The following is an 18,825-nucleotide window of genomic DNA, read 5'->3' as shown; positions in this document are numbered from 1 at the left end:
AAAAAAAAAAAGAGAGAGCAACCAATCAGGGCTGGAGAGATGGCTCAGCGGTTAAGAGCACTGACTGCTCTTCCAATGGTCCAGAGTTCAAATCCCAGCAACCAGATGGTGACTCACAGTCATCTGTAACTCTAGTTCCAGGGGAATCCAACACCCTCCTTCCAGCCTCTGCAGGTGCACAGACATACATGCAGACAAAACACTTATACTCATAAAATAAATAAACCCACCACATCCCCACATCCATGAGACAGGGTTTCTCCGTGTAACTCTGGCTGTACTGGAACTCACTCTGAAAACCAGGCTGGCCTCGAACACAGAGATCTGCCTGCTTGTGCTTCCCTAAGTGCTGGGATTTAAAGTGTACCCCACTACTATCCAGATAGAAGAAATAAATCTTAAAAAAACCCAAAAAACAAAAAAAACCCCAAAAAACCAAAAACCCAAAAAACAAAAAGCCTGAACAGTAACCGAAGAGCAACTGACCACAGGGTACACAGAGCCTACAGTTAAGATCATGGAGCCATCTTTACATAGCACACCACCTGCTAAGACACTCCTTCTCTCACAGAAACTACTTCTAGTCCTGTCACTACTTATGTAGCAACTAAGCACATAAGTACGACTAGGCAAATAAGCACATAACCCTAGAGCTGGAAGGTTCTCTGCAATTCAGGGTCAGCTTCCTGGGCTACAGTATCAAAGGCAGAAAAGTTTATTTTTATTTTTGAGACAGGGTCTGTGTAGCCCTGGTTATCCTAGAACTCAAAGATTGGCATGCCTGTGTCTGAGATCTGGGATTAAATGTGTGAACCACCAAAACTGTCCTCAATTCAGTAGTCTGGCAGGATATAAGCAGCCACAGTGGGACCCACAAGATCGATGGTCATAATTCTCTCTCCATCCTCCAATGCACATTTGTTCGATGTAATAACACTCTTCAACTTGAAGCTTAAGGTCAGCTTGAGCTCAATGGGAGACTCTAGAGACAAAAATGTTCTAATCTTTTGTCCAGCTTTATTTAACCCACTTGATTTTGACATATTAAATTGAATCATTACACTGTTCACTGTTCAACAACCTTGTACAGAAGAAGGGGCATGGCACTGTATCAGATGTCAAAGCTGTATAGATAGACTCAGAAATCTGAAGATGGAGCTAGCCATGGTGGAATATGTCAGGAGGCAAATGACTACAGAGAAATGAATCAGAAAGACTGAAAATTAATGGTACTCACCAATAATTCTAGTATTCAGAGGGCTGAATCAGAAGACTGTTTTAAATTCAAGGACATCTGGTCTAATAGTGTTCCAGGTTAACCATGGATACACACAGGAAAAAAGGGCAAACTTGGAACACTGAATCTGGCATACTATCATCTCCCACATTCTCTTCACAGGAGAGCTTTGAAGGAGGGCCAGAGCTCAAATTATGTGGCCTTTAACTGTCCCTTCTGCTGAGCTATGACATAACTAAGCTGATAACACAAAAGCAAGTTGATGTCCAAGAACATAGAAAGGCCATGTGGCTACTGACCTGCTCTGTCAGCTTTGAGTGCATCCCAGACATTACAGTTGAAGTCATCATACCCAGCGAGGAGGAGGCGGCCACTCTTGGAGAAGGAAACAGATGTGATACCACAAATAATGTTGTCATGGGAGTAGGTCATGAGCTCCTGGTCTGCACGGAGGTCAAACAGCCTGCATGTAGCATCGTCTGAGCCAGTGGCAAAGGCATTGCCATTGGGAAAGAACTAGAAAGAGAAGACAAATCAAGACGTATGTAAGCACCGAGGCCTGGGACACAGGCTAGCTGATTCAACACTTGCCTAGCATGTGTAAGGCCCGTGGTTCGGGCACAAGCACAGGAGGGGGTAAAAAGTGTAGTAATCTGTCTGTAATGAAGCATGGTATGGCGTACACAGCCATCAGGACACAGTGAATTCAAGGTAAAACTGAACTATATATACCAAGTTCTAGGCCATATACTGACAAAAAAGTAAATGTTCAAGAAAACACAATGTTAATGCAGTGTCATGGCTGCCATGGAAAGGAAAACAGGATGAGGTTCCAGCAAGAATAAGGGTTGCCATCCTAGAGTGAATGGGGCATATACTAGGGGGGTACTGACATAGTACTCGTGGACTGCCACTGTCAGCAAGGCAGATTTCAGTATTGAAAATGCAATGAGATTGAGGCACTGCTAAAGGGCTTCTATCCCCTGGACACTAGCTGTCAGGAGTGACTTGTGGAGGATGGAGCAAATCCCTACTCCAGCCACCTTCAGGAGGTGCTAGCAAGAAAGTAAGTTCTAAATTTGCCATTCCCTTGGCTGGCACAATATTCAGCCTCCAAATTACTGGTCATTTAAGGAAAGGAACAAAGTTGAGCTGGTACCTAATCAATGTCTGAAATATATGTACAGCACAGGGTTCAACTGCTTCTAAAAGACTCTGTGACTCTGGTTGTATTTGTAAAGAAAAGGACAACCAGGTTTGGTAGCAAAGGCCTGCCTATAATCTTAGTGCTGGGGAAAGACTTCCAGTTCTAAGTAAGCTTGGGCTACACTACTAGACCTTTTCTCAGAATAAACACAAAGAAAAAACAAAACAAAACAAAAGAACACAAATTTAAAAACAAACTTTGAAAAAAAATTTTTTTAATGGTACTGGAGTTAAAGGCCAGAAGTTAAGAGCATTTACTACTACCCAAGTTTGGTTCACCTAATCTATATCAGGTATCTCCTAACAGCCTACCTAACTCTAGCTCCAGGGCATCAAACATCCTTTTCTGGACTCTGAGCACCTGAACTGACACATGCACATACCCAGATGCACAGACACACAGACAGGCAGACACGAATGTAATTAAGAATGGTCCACACACCATTTTCATGGCTCTTATGTTTGAAGACTTGATTCCTAGTGTGGCCTTGTTGGATATCTAAAGTTTTTAAAGGCCATGCCATTCCAAGTGTGCGCTCGCTCACTCTCTGCCTTGTGATTATTTACATCTCAGGATGAAGTTCTCAGCTACTTCTCTAGCACCATGCTTGCCTGCTTGCAACCAGGCTCCTCACAATGATGGTCACAGACTCACCCTCTGAAACTGTAAGCCTCAATTAAATGTTTTTCTCTTTAAGTTGCTTTGATCGTGGTGTTTTTGTCACAGCAACAGAAAAGCAACTAATACGCTATCTTTCCAGACCCTAGAAAACCAAATCTTTAACAACAACAATAAAAGGTTAAGATCTAAAGCAGACACAATTTAAACTCACACATATGGCATTGATGTCAGACTCGTGTCCTGTAAAGGTCTGCCGGCACATCCCTTCTCGGACATCCCAGAGCTTGGCTGAAGCATCACAAGCACCAGAGACAAACAGTCTGGTGTCAGGAGCAAGAGACAGGCTCATGACATCTCCAGTGTGTCCAGTAAACGTGGTTGTCTGCTGGCCAGTCTCGATGTCCCACAGGGCACTGGAGCAGGAATAAGTGATAAGTAGGTATCAGGTACACACATCGGACCAATCACCTAAAACAACATCCTCTATACTACCCCAGGATCACAGATGACTTCTGTGCCACTGTGAAGACACATTTACTTCTGTAATGAGATTTTGTTTAGGAAAAGCAAATAAAGAAAATAAACAACTATATGGATGAGCATATGAGCCTGCTGTTTCCAGGTTACCTCACACTATAGTAAAGGAGTCATTGTCCTTTCAAAGCAGAATATGTGAGGTTATTTCTTTCACACAAGATAATCATGGGCAGTTTGTGGGACTGCAAAAAGTGCTAAGGCCTGAAAGAAAGGAGCTTGTTCCACTGTGTTATTCCTTCCATGTCCTTGTTTCCCACCTTCCTAGACACCAGGGAGGGAATATTAGGTAAATAAGTGGCTCAGAGCAACTCTGATGCTTCAACTCCTCTTCCACAGGACCATAAACCAAAGATGGTCTTCATTGATATACAAAGTCTTCCAAGGGCATCTGCTTGACAGTGGCTTGAAGGCATGATACCAAAAGCACTACATAAAGCAGGAGCTGGCTATGGAAATGACAGGCTACTTCCTGCTGCAACCTGCAGAAGCAACAGCAACAGCCCATTCTTGTCAACCTCACCAGCCTGTCTCCCCCAGCAACACCAATCCAATCAACTAAGTTCACCACAATGAATGCTGGCTATCTTTGCTAGGCATGAGGGGGCACCGGAAGGAAGAAACACAGAGCACAAAAATTTCACACATTTCATCTAAGGAAATAGTCAACACATGAAATCTGTAATGACTAATCTTCACTGTCCACCTGATCACATTTGAAATCAACTAAAGCCCAGGCAGCTAGGCATATTTTTGAAGGATTGTCTTGATTAGATCATTTCAAGTGGGAAACCTCGCCCTCAATCTGGGCCACACCTCTGGTGGCAACTCACATAAAAGGATGCATTTGCTGTCTGCCTGCTTGCCTTCACTTGCATTGGTAAGTCCATCTATTTTACTGTAAAGACCTTCCTTTACTGCTTTAAAACCCATTGTAGGTAGAAGACCAGCTGACATACCCAGTTTTATCAACTAAACAACTACTACATTTTTTAACATTTTCATCAGAAGTCCACTGTTGGATTCGCTGGCCTGTGAGCCATGCTACCAAATCAACTTTAAAATACTGCTACTGACCTCCCAGGAATGCCTCCAATTATCAGAAAAACCCACAAGGGCAGCTTAAGTCTAAAATTATTCCCTTAAAATAACTACCTGGTCATTTAATTAAACAAAGAGAAAAAGTACTTGAATGTGTCTCCATCTACTAGTAAACAAACATTCTAAAATAAACAAATCTGACAGAATTGCTGTTTGAAAGCTACACTCATTCTCACAATATGCTAAGTTGACTTTACAGTGAAAAAGAACCCTCAGAGGGCTAAAAACACAACATACATGAGTAAAAATTAATGGAGAAAAAAAATTAAGAAAAACAGGTACTTGATATACAACTGTAGTTTAAATGTCTACATTTTAGTTCTTTGTTCAAAATCAAACTTTGCATATCTACAGATGGTGCAATGATACTTTGATACTCATTGGTACTTTGTTTTGTAATTACCAGGCTATGATCAAATTCAAAATCGTCTTAACTACTGGACAGAATTTATCTTGCAATGGGAAGTAACTCTACTAACCAGTGTTAACAAGAACAGTAGATAGATCTCAAGCCTCTCTCTCTCTCTTGTCCAGTACTCACCATGTGGTGTCTCCAGAACTGGTAACTATCTGATTGTCATCCAGGAACCGGCAACAGGACAGATAACCTGAAAAAGAGCAGGCCCAAATAAATAACCGAGTCTAGCAAATATCAATCCTGGGATCCTCTCACTATGAAAACCATGATAATAAAAATACCCAGAGCTTCTGTCACAGGATGGGTGAAACTATAGCTAGGTAGACTCAATGGGATAATGCTTCAGACAGACCCCACACCTGCACAGCACACAGCAGTGAGCTATGCCTAGGGAACACCTCATTCTTCCACCTTACCTATGTCTTTCCCCTCCCTTTTATCCTCATTTGTTTGCTCATTTACTTACTGAGTAGGGCAGCTGGACACAAAGGAACTCAGAACCAATGAGAAGAGAAGACAATAATAGAATAAAGGGCTACAGGCCAACTAGAGGAAAAGGAAAGAATGACAGAACAGCAAGCACACTGAAAATATCCAGGGGGAAGGCTCCAAAAATATGGGTGAATGGGCTTGCTTTCTCAAAAGCTTTGATATGGAGTATGCATGGAAAAGCTATATTCCTGCTGACATCCATTGGAAAGATTTTTAGAAGCTGTGGATGGAACAGGGGACAGTGACACTGTCTCAAAATATAATAAAAATTTTGAGAGAGAAGAAAACGAGTCACTGAAAAGTGAAACAGGCTGATATCTGAAAGTCATCTAGTTTCTCTAGAGTGGAGTAAAATCTGCCAAGCAAAGGGACAAATTATAAATGGTTACATAAAATTATACAACAAGGCAGGACACTGAGAACTTTCCAGATATGTATGGATTCTGTGCACAGATACTTGCTGCAATTGCTAGAGTGGTTAGGCCTGAAAATAGCATTTCCTTTCTGCTGGAGTGACATGGAGGGATGCTGAGGGCTCCTGGGCTTTGCTTTAGTCTGTGGCTTTGACAAGCCAATGGGAGTGGGACACCAAGATGATAGTAACAGAAATAAGTTATTAATTGACCAATTCTGCGTTTCAGAGCAGATTTCACAGGCAGACAGAATCTTCTCTTCTATATCCAAGGTCACCAGTACTCTTCAGAGGGAGGGAAGGAAAAAAAAAAAAAACAAACAAACAAAAAACCCAAACCAACAAACCACCAAAAAACAAAGACAATCCACTGTGTTCATAAATATGTAAAACATCATTAGATGAAAAAAATTATACAAAGGAAATGTTCTAGTCACTCACTCTACCAGGTCACAATACTGAATGGCAATGCCAGGCTTCATCAGAAGAGCAAATCATGGCCCTCTGGATGAAAACACTCAAGGTCTCATAACGGCAAGTCTGAGCCCAGCCTTCCACTCTTCTTTTCATCAGTCCCTAGGGATTAGCACTGAGACTAATCTGTGCCTAAGTTCCAGTCTCCTTAAAAATAGTATCTAGGAGGGCCGGGCAGTGGTGGCGCATGCCTTTAATCCCAGCACTTGGGAGGCAGAAGCAGGCAGATTTCTGAGTTCGAGGCCAGTCTAGTCTACAGAGTGAGTTCCAGGACAGCCAGGGGGTTTGGGGGTGTATCTAGGCAACAGACTCATTTTCCAAATATATATACACATACATATATACATACACATTCATTCATGTATATATGTGCATGCCTTATTTGTTTGTTTATTACAGTGTTTCTCTTTGTAGTCCTGGCTGTTCTGGATGGTACTCAGTATATACAAGAGGCTGGCCTTGAAGTCAAAGATTCCCGTGCTTCTACCTCCTGAGTGCTGAACTAAAGGAGTATGCCACCTGGCTAATTATTTTTTTTTTTAAAGATTTATTTTATTTATTTTATGTGTGTGAGTACACTGTAGCTGTACAGATGGCCGTGAACCATCATTGTGGTTGCTGGGATCCGAACTCAGGACCTTTGGAAGAGCAATCAGTGTTCTTACTCGCTGAACCATCTCGCCAGCCCCTGGCTAATTATTTTCAATTAAAAAAAATATATAATAAATATTAATATAAATAATAATGAATACTGTTATTGTGAACCCATTATATCCATTTCTAGGGTTTCCTTATCCTATAAGATAGCCTACACATTCTATTAAGTTTTGAGCCTGGAGAGCATACTCTTACATAGGAAGCTCCTACCTAAGTAGCAATAGGACATAGAATCGAGTACCAAAAGCCAGTTCCTCAATTGATTTCAATGGTCTTGTCTTTACCCAGTGGGATGATCAGACAGTCTGCTGGAACATCCCTGAGAAGTGCTAAAGCAGCCTCCAAGAAGTCCTAACTTACACAGCCAGGTACTTTAACAATTAACAGCAAAACCACATAGGCAGTAAACATACCCACAGACAGCAAAAGTGACAGAAGGAAAGGTAAGAGTTTTGCTGCTGTGTATGTGTTTCTTAACCTGATGAAACTAAACAGACATTTGAAAGGAACATAATGAACCTACAGATGCTATGACAATTATATTGCCAAGGCTGCAAGAGCACTAAGAAATGGCAAACTGTGATCTATACTCAAGAGGAAAGGACCACAAAGACATACCTCAAGATCAGATGATACAATTAGCTGACATTTTACATTTAGCTCTTGTAATTATATTCAGAAACATGAAAAATAATCTTGCTTATAAATAAGAAGACAGAAAACTTCGGTGCTTGTAGAGGAGATATTTTAAAGTAAAAACACAGAAGAATTTCTGTGTTTTTATTTTAGAAATCTTCTGAATCTGAAGAGACCATTTGACACAAAAGCTTATGTGACCACTCTTCCATACCTCACCAACACAATTTGTATTCTTGCATCTATTCTCAGGTGAGCTTTCCTCAAATACTGGTCATTTGATAGTCTAATAGGAAGGAAAGTTGTTGTCTATTGACCACAAAATCACTGAATGTACTTGAATAGAAACAAAGCATGTGAGGAAGTGGAAACTGAAGCAGCTCACCCCCAAAACCATAGAAACCAGGGCACTGGAAGATATAGCTCACTCTTACCGATTTAGCAAAAGATAAATTTTAGTGAGTTCCAAATGCCAAACACAAGAAGAATATAAAGAAAGTCACACATCTAGGAATATCACCATCAAACTGCTAAAATCAAAGATACACCCTTAATGTGTTATGTTTTTAAATTGTGAAGACTGAGAAGATGGCTAAGAACAGCGGCTTCTTTTCTAGAAGACTCAGGTTCAATTCATTGCACCAACACAATGGGTCATAACTATCTTAACTCAAGTTCCAGGAGAAACCCAGCACCCTTGCTCTGGCTTCGCTGGCATCAGTCATACATGTGGTGCACCAATATTTGTACAAGGAAAATACTCATACACATTAAGGTGACATCAACTCAAAATTCTCTATGTCCATCAAAACTATCCTTCAGGAATAAAAGTCAAGGGCCAGCAAGATGGGGTCATGTGTATAGGTGCTTGCTGCCATTTTGATTACAATTTGCAGGACCTACATGGTGGAAGAGAAAAGTCAACTTCCCACAAGTTGCCCTCTTAATCACACACAAAGACAGATGGATCTCTGTGAGTTTGAGGCCAGTTCCAGGACAACCAGGGCTACACAGAGAAACCCTAACAACAACAACAACAACAACAAGAAAAAGAAGAAGAAGAACAACAACAACAACAACTACTACTATAGAACAAATGCCAAATAGACCTTTTCAAAAAATTAAGACTTCTTACCAGCAGCCTACTCTAACCACTGTAACCTCATCTGGTATCAGTCAACTCATGGAAACCTAGCAAATTCCAGAAAAAAAAAAAAATTCTTTAAAGAAAAAAAAAATCCCTCAGTGCCATGAGTCCCAAAAAAAAAAAAAAAAAAAATCTTAATTCTCAAATAGCATTCATTAAGTTATTGCACTACCTTACTGCTTAATGTTAATCTTTTATCTAATTTGTAAATTAAATTTCACTGAACAAGCATTTAGATATACAAGAAAAACAGTATATAAAGGGACTGGCATAATGTACAACTGTAGGTATTATGAGGGAGTAGCTTTTTAGCATACAGGACACCAGAAAAAGAGACACCCCCAGGAAGGAGTACACAGCACTGGAAATGATAATGTTGTCTAAGTGCATATGAGACTATATAACTCTTCAAACAAAATGTTGAAAATAGGCATGGTGGTGCACACTTGTAATTACAGCACTGGGGAGGCAAAGGGAAAAGAATGCAAAGGCTGGAGCAAGTTTGAGCTATAAACAGAGTAACACAAAAGAAGAAAAGAAACAGGAGAAAAAGAAAGCAGAGGGAGAGAGAACTACCCTAAGTACAGAACAAATTCCAACCACATCCAGAACACCACTTAGGATTTTTCTATTGTACATCAATAAAAAGCAGCATTTGATGCACATGAACTTGAAATTTTAAATGCAATTCTTTCAACCTATCAGTGAGTGAGTGGTATGATCTTCCCATGGTGCTGGCTGTCAGCAATAAACTGAAGCTCTCGGTCAGGACTGTAAGAATATAACACAGCAGCCTCCAGTGTCCTAGGCTACAAAGGATGTATACACCCATTGTAGCAGCACACACTTTTAGTCCGAGCACCCACAAGGCAGAGGCAGGCAGATTTCAGGCCAGTCTGGTCAAAATGAGGAAGAGGAGGGATGGCAGCCTAGACATAGTTGACATAATTCAATGCCTGATATTTTAAACTTTAAAGAGATTTCTGGATATAATCTCATCATAAGTCAAGGAGAAATTATATATAAAATATGAACTTACCTGTATTTACAAGGTAGAGGGCTTGCCCCAACTACTTTATTTTTAAAAACAGCCTCTCATGTAGTTCAGACAGTTACAAACTCACTACATACACTCAACTTCGAGCTTCCATCTATCTAAGTGCTTGAATTATAGGACTATACCATCAGACCTGGTTTTATGCTGGGCTGAAGATTAAACCTAAGGCTTCATTCATGGTAGGTAAGCACTCTATATTCCCAGTTCCTAAAGGCAGAAACTTTAAACAGAATTAAAGTAAGACTTAACTCTATGCTGATAGTGTATTAAAAAACTTATTAGGAAAACAATCAATAAGAAAAAATGTCATACAGACAGTGAGCATGAGGCTGAACTGGCTAAAAACCCCAGAAGAAATAGATTCACAGTAGAGTACTATCTGTGAGGGGGTACTAAGTCATGATAAAACAACCAATTATTCATGAAGATACAACAGCAATAAATGTACATGCAGCACCTCAAATATACGAATGTAGATTCTGGTATGCCAAAAATTTTTTTCTGATGGAAATATAGACACACTATGCCCAACAACTAGATAATGCAGTTTGTTTCTTATAGCATGACATCTTTGTAGACCACCAGCTCAAATTTAGAACTAGCTAAAAACTAGTAAGTTAAATATTTCTCTTAAAAAAAAAAAAATTTTTTTTTTTTTTTGGTTTTTTTTTGAGACAGGGTTTCTCTGTGTAGCACTGGCTGTCCTGGAACTCACTCTGTAGACCAGGCTGTCCTCAAACTCAGAAATCTGCCTGCCTCTGCCTCTGCCTCTGCTTCCCAAGTGCTGGGATTAAAGGCATGTGCCACCACCACCCGGCTCTAAAATTTTTTTTAATGTATATGAATGTTCTGCTTGTGTGGTGGGTTGAATGAAAATGGCTCCCATAGGCCCATAGGGAGTGGTACTATTAGGAATACCTCCTTGTTGAAGCAGGTATGGGTTTGTTGGAGGAAGTGGGTCAGTGTGGGTGGAATTTGATGTTTCAGATGCTCAAGCCAGGCCCAATGTCACTCTCTCCTGCAATCTGTGAATCCAAATATAGAACTCAGCTCTACCTTCCAGCACCGTGTCTGTCTGCATGCTGCCATGCTTCCTACCATGACAATAATGCTAGCCTCAATTAAATGTTTTTCTTTCTTTCTTTCCTTTTCTTTTCTTTTCTTTCCTTCTTTCTTCTCGGGTGGGTGAGGGGTTGAGAAAGGGTTTCTCTGTATAGCCCTGGCTATCCTGGAACTCACTCTGTGGACTAGGCTGGCCTTGAACTCAGAAATCTGCCTGCTTTTGCCTCCTAAGTACTGGGATTAAACATGTGTGCCACCACTGCCCAGCTTAATGTTTTCCTTTCTAAGAGTTGCTGTGGTCATGGTGTCACATCACCACAATAAAACCTTTACCAGGACAGCCAGTAGGTCTGCATACCACATGCATGTCTGGTATTCACAGAGGCTAGAAAGAAGGCTTGAGATTCCCTGGGACTAGAATTATATATAGATATTGTAAAGCACACACAGGTGCTAGGAACTGAATTCAGGCCATCTGGAAGAGCAGCCAGTGTTTTTAACCATCTCTCCAACTCTCTAAATAAGAAATTTTAGCCATCACTCCAGCCCGGAACTCTCGATCCTCCTACCTACATTTCATACGTGATGGGATTACAAAAATATATCATTATGTCCAGTTTTATGGTGCTGTGATAGACCTAGGACTTTGTGTGTGCTAGACAAATACTCTTTACGAAATACTCTCTAGCCCCTAGAACAGTAATTTAAGTACTACTAATCAAAATTTACGGAAGCCATGCCTGTATGAATTTTTCCACTTTTAAGTTCTTATATTTGAGAAAGAAGAGATTTAAAACCAGTGACTTATACTTCCAGCTAAAGCCAGACTATTAAGAAGCACACATTCCTGAAGTAGTAATAAACACTGGTAATGTAACTTAAGAAGCACAAAGGATGTACTCCTACCTGACCCTAAGGGTTAAAACTGACCCTAAGGGTTAAAACGACAGTTAATTAGGAACAATCCTTTGTTTGCATGCAAAGATAATCCTGAGTGTTTTACCTGTCACTGAGGGACAGGATAGACAGAAAATACTATGATGGGACTTTCTTCTTTTGGAAATGCAAGGTGTCCTAAATGATGTATCAATTCCCAACAAAACAATATACACCCAACATTTTAATGCTGGCTACATTCAAAAGGTGAATGGACCACAGACTCTCTTCTGCTTCTAAAAAAGCACTGGTCAGTGAGCACAAACATATGGTTGTGCACATGAACACATGCTTATATTAGGAGAACATATGCTTATATTAGGAGAATTCCAGTATTAAGGTCTGAAGATGGAAGGCAGTTTAAAAATAGTACTGAAACACCAATGTGTTGATAAACAAGAATAGTGGCTGCTAACTGCTAAAGAGAATAAAGTAGCTGGGAATTAAAAAACTGGCCTAAAAAAACAAAAAACAAAACAAAATAAAACAGTTTACAGGTCTCTTAAAGGTGAAGGCATATTGGCCCTGATTTGGCTTCACTTTCAGAAAATTTCTGGCCATTATCTTAACTTTTACTTGAACCAATAATCAACAGACCAAAAGAACAGTAAGCAGCTTACATTATTGAAACATGAGATATGTACCTGTATGTCCTGCCAGCTCACGACTCACACGCACATTCCCTTCACGAGTTTTCAGATTGTAAATGGAGCAGATGTTATCAAGGCCACCACAGGCCACATAATTCCCAGAAGGAGCATATGCACAGGTCATGACCCAAGAGGAGCGCAGAGGGATGGCATGAACCTAAATAACAAGAATACAGACAGGCAACACTATTAAGTTCAAGAAAATATGACTACAGCCGGGTATATAGTATGTGTTGTAGCCCCAGCACTCAGGAGGCAAAGGTAGGTGGATCTCTGAATTTGAGGCCAGCCAGGGCTACATAGTAAAACTGCCTCAAAACAAACAAACAAAAACTAACTAACTAACTAACTAGTAGATAGGTGTGATGGCATATGTCAGTGACTCTAGGAGTTGGAAGGCTAAGAGAGAAAGAACAAGAGGGTTTTTTTGTTGTCTGTCTTTTTTGGTTCTGAGAATTGAACTAAAAAATCTTGTCCACTAGGGTGTATATCACCAGCCCTGAGGACAAGTTTGAGGCAGTTTGAGAACATTTTGAGCTATACATAATGAGAAACAATCTCAAAGAAAACACAAATTATATTTGTATTTTTATATGGGTGATGTTAAGATGATTTTCAAGATTTATTTTTCCCTTTAATTTATCATGGCTATGAGCTTTAAAAAGAAAAACAAAACAAACACATAAAAAACAGCTAGGCATGGTAGTTCATGCTAATCACAGCAATAAAGAAGCTGAGGCAGGAAGATAAAATTGTAATATAAAGTCAGCTTAGGAAACAGCAACTGATTCACATTCATTTTCTCTGTGACACATACATGCAATAACCTAACTGTACATTGGTAACATAGTTAATCTTGCTGGTCAGATACAGCAGTTAAAATTTCTGCAATCTTTTACATGTACCTACTAATTTTGAGGGAAAACACATCTGTCTTAATTTTTTTTTAACCTTACCTGATGACAGCATTAAAATTTGTTTTGAGGCTTTACTTAATTTTACGTCATCTGTAGGACCAATTGATGAAATGTTTATCACTTGAGTACAGTACAGGGCACTGGATTCCCCTTAACTGGACATACAGATGGTTGCAAACCACCATGTAGGTGCTAGGAATAAAACTCAAGACCTTCTGGAAAGTCAGACAGTGAATGACTGAACAGCCCTGGACCTTTTTGTTTTTATAGACAGGGTTTCTTGGTGTCACAGCTCTGGCTATCCTGGAACTCACTTATAGAACAGGCTGGCCCCTAACTCACAGAGATCTACATAACTCTGCCTCCCAACTTCTAAGATTAAAGGTGTGTAACACCACGCCTGGCTCCCCTTACTGTTTTTAAGTGTATGTGTGTGTTTGTGCACACACATATGCCAGAGAAAGTGGACATAGAGGCCTGAGGTTGATGCTGGGAACCTTCCTTGGCCACTTTCCACCTTATTGAGACAATGTTTCTCAGTTCTAACTAGAGCTCATCTATATGACTAGTCTAGCTAGCCAGATTGCTTTGGGGATTCCTTGTCTCTGGCTTCCAAATGCTAGAATTATAGACTGGCCACCACACCCACTCAGAATTTAAGTGGATTCTATTGTTTTTTATTTTTTGAGGCAAGGTCTCATGTAGTTCAGACTGGTTTCAACTTTATTATATGTGTAAGCATAATCTTTAATGCATGAGGCTCCTATTTCCATTTCTCAAATGACAAGATTATGAGCATGTACCACCATACCCAGTGTAATTTATTTCAATATAAGAGAACTGAAAATTTAATTCAGAGACTTGGACCTATCGGGCAAACATTCTACCTAGTATTTCTTTTTTTATTTTTTTTTGGTCTCTTTGTTATTTTGTCTCCCCCACCCCCACCCCCCAGAGCTGAGGACCAAACCCAGGGCCTTGTGCTTGCTAGGCAAGCGCTCTACCACTGAGCTAAACCCCCAACCCCATCTACCTAGTATTTCTGTCTTCTCTTTTTCCTCCCTTCCCATATCTTGTTATGGTAGGTTTGACCTTGTGGGTTTATTCGATCCTCCTGCCTTAGCCTCCTGAGTGACTAGAATTACAGACTACTTTTACCAATCTGCTGGGTTACATTTTTTATCTTTTGTGGTTCTGGGAATCAAATCCAGGGAATTATATCCAGTAGAAAAGTACTCTAACACTGAGCTACATTTCCAGTCCTCGACTGAACATTAAAATACAGTGCATTTTAGAATATCTCTTGTTAAAACAAACTAACTAAATGGAATCTACATTTCAGTATTCTAGAAATAAATTAGAAAAGTTCCCAGTCAAACTAAGACTGGAGTCTTGTACAAGGACAAGGAAGCACTCAGCTCTTATCTACATGCCAAGACAGAAAGCACAGCACAACTGTGTGCCAAGCTCAAGGAGCCAGCAACACAAGCTCTTCCATCCCCCATAGGGGTTGTCATTACCTCATGAACAGACTGTTACTGTTCCAGAGTAGAATCTTGCATTGCCTACCTTGTTTGTGGTATAGCTGTCCCAGATGATGAGTTTTCCATCCTGAGAGGCACTGACAAGGAGCCTGGAGAAAAGATAAGGAAAAGAAAAAACAAAAAACAAAAAATCTTGGTGATATCCAACTAGATAGAGCTTTAAAGCTATATTTGCTTAAAATGAAATACACTTAATAAAAGAAAGTAGATCTCAATGCTGAAGCAATGGAATACCATGACTGGTATCAGATAACAATTTAGCCCTGGGGAAACCTGGATGACCAGACTACCCAGCTCTTCCTTTCACCTGAGAGATGGTATTGACCTGACCTGCTTCTGACAGGTTTCTTTTTTTATTCCAAGTTAAATTAGATACACGGAGAAATGAGAAGTATCAAATATTTAGGACACAATTTTGTTCAATCTGATACCAAGAAAGCTTGAATATTATGAGAAAAGCTTGAAACACTACCCACTTAGGAACCATTTTAATCCATTTTAAACACTCTGCTGTTTTTATTTATGTTGGGGTGGGGGTGAGGGGCAGAAGCTAGAGTTGTCTAAGGAAGAAGGAACCTCAGATGAGAAAATACCTCCATCATATTGACATACAGGTAAGCCTATGGGTATTTCCTTGATTAATAATTGATGTGAGCAGGGCCAGCTTATTGTGGGCAGTGTCATCTTTGGGCATGTAGTCCTGGATGGCATCAGAAAGCAGGTTAAGTAAGCCCTAAGGAGAAAGCTAGTAAGCATTATTCCTCTGTTGTCTTTGCTGATAGACTACAACTATAAGCTGAAATAAAATCTTCTTCAAGTTGCTCTTGCTCAGTGTTTAATCACACCAGTAGAAAACAATCTGGAACATAATCATGAGCTCGAATGTTAGCATACGTTTTAACTCATGAATGGGAGAAGTGGAGAAACCACATAACTCGGGGGAGAGAGAGAGGGAGGGAGGGAGGGAGGGAGAGAGAGACAGACAGACAGACAGACAGACACAGAGTTAGTTCAAGGCCAGACTTGACTATGTAACAAGTTTGAGGCCCAGACTCCATTCCTCAAAAGCAAAAGGAAACAAACACTATCAAACTTCCCAGGCAAAGATAAAATAGAATACCTGTCTCCGTAAAACTATGTGGTAATGAGATGACAAATGACAGCAGAATTGCACATGGTTGGGCAAAAGAGACCACCAACTATAGTGAATTATGAATTACTCATGACTCTGTCCTAGTTCAGGGCAGCTGTGTACTAAGTTTGGAATCTGCAGTTCTCTGAATCTGTAGAACTAAGGCAGGATATACTGTATAAGGCAGGCATGACTAACAGGCAAAGGAATCTAAGTTATCTGGGAAGTAACTGAGTGAGGGCAATTCTGGAAAGCACTGCTACTCAGACACAGGGTCCTACACAATGTGCTCTTAAGGAAGGGTGAGAGGCTCTTCCAGGTCTACCACGTGATAGTGACATAAAGGTTTTAACATCAAATTGTAATCAAAATATATACATTCTAGACATTTCAGCCACAAGTATATTTGGACATATTTGGATTTCTGAAGCTGATCAAAGACTTGAGGTAAAACTCAACCACGTTATTCTGAGTCCTATGACACTTTTAACCAAACCATGCTTGTTTGACTGATTGATTTGCCTTTTTGAAACAGGATCCCTCTATTATGTAGCTGACTGTCCTAGAACTTACTATGTAGCCCGGGATGACCTCGAATTCATAGACATCTACTTGTCTCTGCCTCCTAAGTGCTTGCACTAAAGCCGTGCTACATCATAACCTGCCAAACCATGTTCTGATATATAAATTCTTTTACAAAGAACGACATTATGTGATAAGAAATAGAATCCCGCTGGGCAGTGATGGTGCATGCCTTTGAACCCAGTACTGGGAGGCAGAGGCAGGTGGATTACTGAGTTCGAGGCCAGCCTGGTTTACAGAGTGAGTTCCAGGACAGCCAAGGCTTTACAGAAAAACCCTGTCTCAAAAAAACCAAAACAAAAAAGAAAGAAAGAAAGAAAGGAAGGAAGGAAGGAAGGAAGGAAGGAAGGAAGGAAGGAAGGAAGGAAAGACGAAATTCAGGCACAGGCACCCATTTTCTTTTCAGCTACAACTTTTATTTCTTTTTCAATTCTAGAGATTGAACTCAGTCTCCTGCACAGTAAATTGTACTTTACCAATGAACTGCACCTTAGCCCTCTGGTACATTTTTTTTTTCCTTATGAGGTTCTAGGGACTGAACTCTGGAGCCTTGAGAATACAAGGAAACTCAACTACTAACTAGTATCTCCAACTCCTCAGATGATCCTCTTACTTTTTATGGAGATAGGGGACTGTGTGACCAAGGCTGACAGTCACTCAAAGTCTTTCCAGCTCCCCATCTATGGCGGTTAAAGTCTACTATGTTCAGTCATCATAGCTAAGGTTCTTCCAACCATCTCCACAAGACAGTATTTAAGACCCCTCCGCTGCTCTATTTCTGCCTGGTCTTTTTGAGACTCTGAACAGGGTATTAAGAGACATCTTTAGTAGCTCATCCTCTGATTTAAGAAGTCACCTTCAGAGAGCTCAATAATTGCTAACTCAGTGAGGAATTAAGACAATGCTAAGCTGTGAGCTGATCCTCCAGAAGGTGAAAGAAGACATGCCTTCTAATCTCAGGTCACATAACTTGGAGGAACCAACACAGTTCATTGTGCTGTCTGAAGCTTTTCCTGTTCTGTCCTCCAATAGAGACAGAAACTGAGAACTAGCCAAATAGCTGCCTAGAACAAAAAGAAGCAATCACAGCCCAACCCCACATACTCTTCATTTTACTCAGAGGAGAACCCAGCCCAAGAGACTACTTCATCAGATTTTGTAGAGAGGGGATTTAAAACCCCCCACAGAACTGGAAAAGCATTACTGGAATATTATTATAAATTAAATTTTAGGGCTAGAGAGAAGGCTCAGGTAAAAGTGCCTATCAAACAAGCCCTTCCATTAAATCTGATCCCCTGAACCAGGTGTGGTGGCTCATACAACCCTTTAATCTCAGCACTCAGGAAGCAGAGGCAGGAGGATCTCTGAGTTTGAGGCCAGCCCTATCTACACAGTTCCTGAACAGCTGTCCTGAAAGAAACACCCCCCCAAAAGAAATACCCCCCAAAACAAACAAACAAAATATATATAATTGGTCCCAGGAATCCACACACAGAACTGAAAGAAAAGAACTGATTCCTTAGTCATATCCTCTGACCTTCACATGCTTACCCAGTCCCTTCCCCTATCGAAACCCTCCATTTCTTTCTCATACACACAAACACACCCCAAAGCTGAAAATTAGTATAAATGAAATATTCTAATAAACATATTACAAACGTGTGTGTCTGTGTGTGTCTGTGTGATATCCATATGTAGAAGTCAAAGAAAGCAGATTGGCTGCCCTGTTTTAGCACTCTCTACCTCATTCCTTTGAAGTAGTCTCACACTAAACCTGGAACTCATCATTTTCTACTAGGGCTTCTATCTCTACCCGACTGAAGCAGTGGGGCTATAAGTATCTGGCCATGATCAGTTTTTACATGTGCCCTAGAGATCTAAACTTAGGTCTTCAAGCTTGTGCTGCAACATAGATGGTCTAAAACTCACTAGGTTGCCCTTGATCTCACAGAAATCTACCTGCTTCTGTCTCCCAAGTACTGAGATTAAGACATTTGCAACCATACCAA

General features: G+C 40.4%; 1 protein-coding gene across 3 annotated transcripts in view; it reads right to left on the bottom strand.

Annotated features, from left to right (window-relative positions):
* The window catches only part of Gnb1 (G protein subunit beta 1), a 74,171-nt gene that overhangs the window by 1,674 nt on the left and 53,672 nt on the right, over window positions 1–18,825 (bottom strand). For all 3 annotated transcript variants that reach the window (XM_031379753.1, XM_031379754.1, XM_031379755.1), the window contains 5 exons: window positions 15,128–15,191; window positions 12,636–12,798; window positions 5,242–5,308; window positions 3,277–3,478; window positions 1,537–1,753 (listed from right to left, as the gene is read on the bottom strand). In XM_031379753.1, the coding sequence (XP_031235613.1) occupies window positions 1,537–1,753; window positions 3,277–3,478; window positions 5,242–5,308; window positions 12,636–12,798; window positions 15,128–15,191 (713 nt within the window). The remainder of the gene's footprint in view (window positions 1–1,536; window positions 1,754–3,276; window positions 3,479–5,241; window positions 5,309–12,635; window positions 12,799–15,127; window positions 15,192–18,825) is intronic.

Source organism: Mastomys coucha, unplaced genomic scaffold, assembly GCF_008632895.1.
Source record: "Mastomys coucha isolate ucsf_1 unplaced genomic scaffold, UCSF_Mcou_1 pScaffold18, whole genome shotgun sequence".
NCBI lineage: Eukaryota > Metazoa > Chordata > Mammalia > Rodentia > Muridae > Mastomys > Mastomys coucha.
This window is presented reverse-complemented; position numbering and strand designations above follow the sequence as displayed.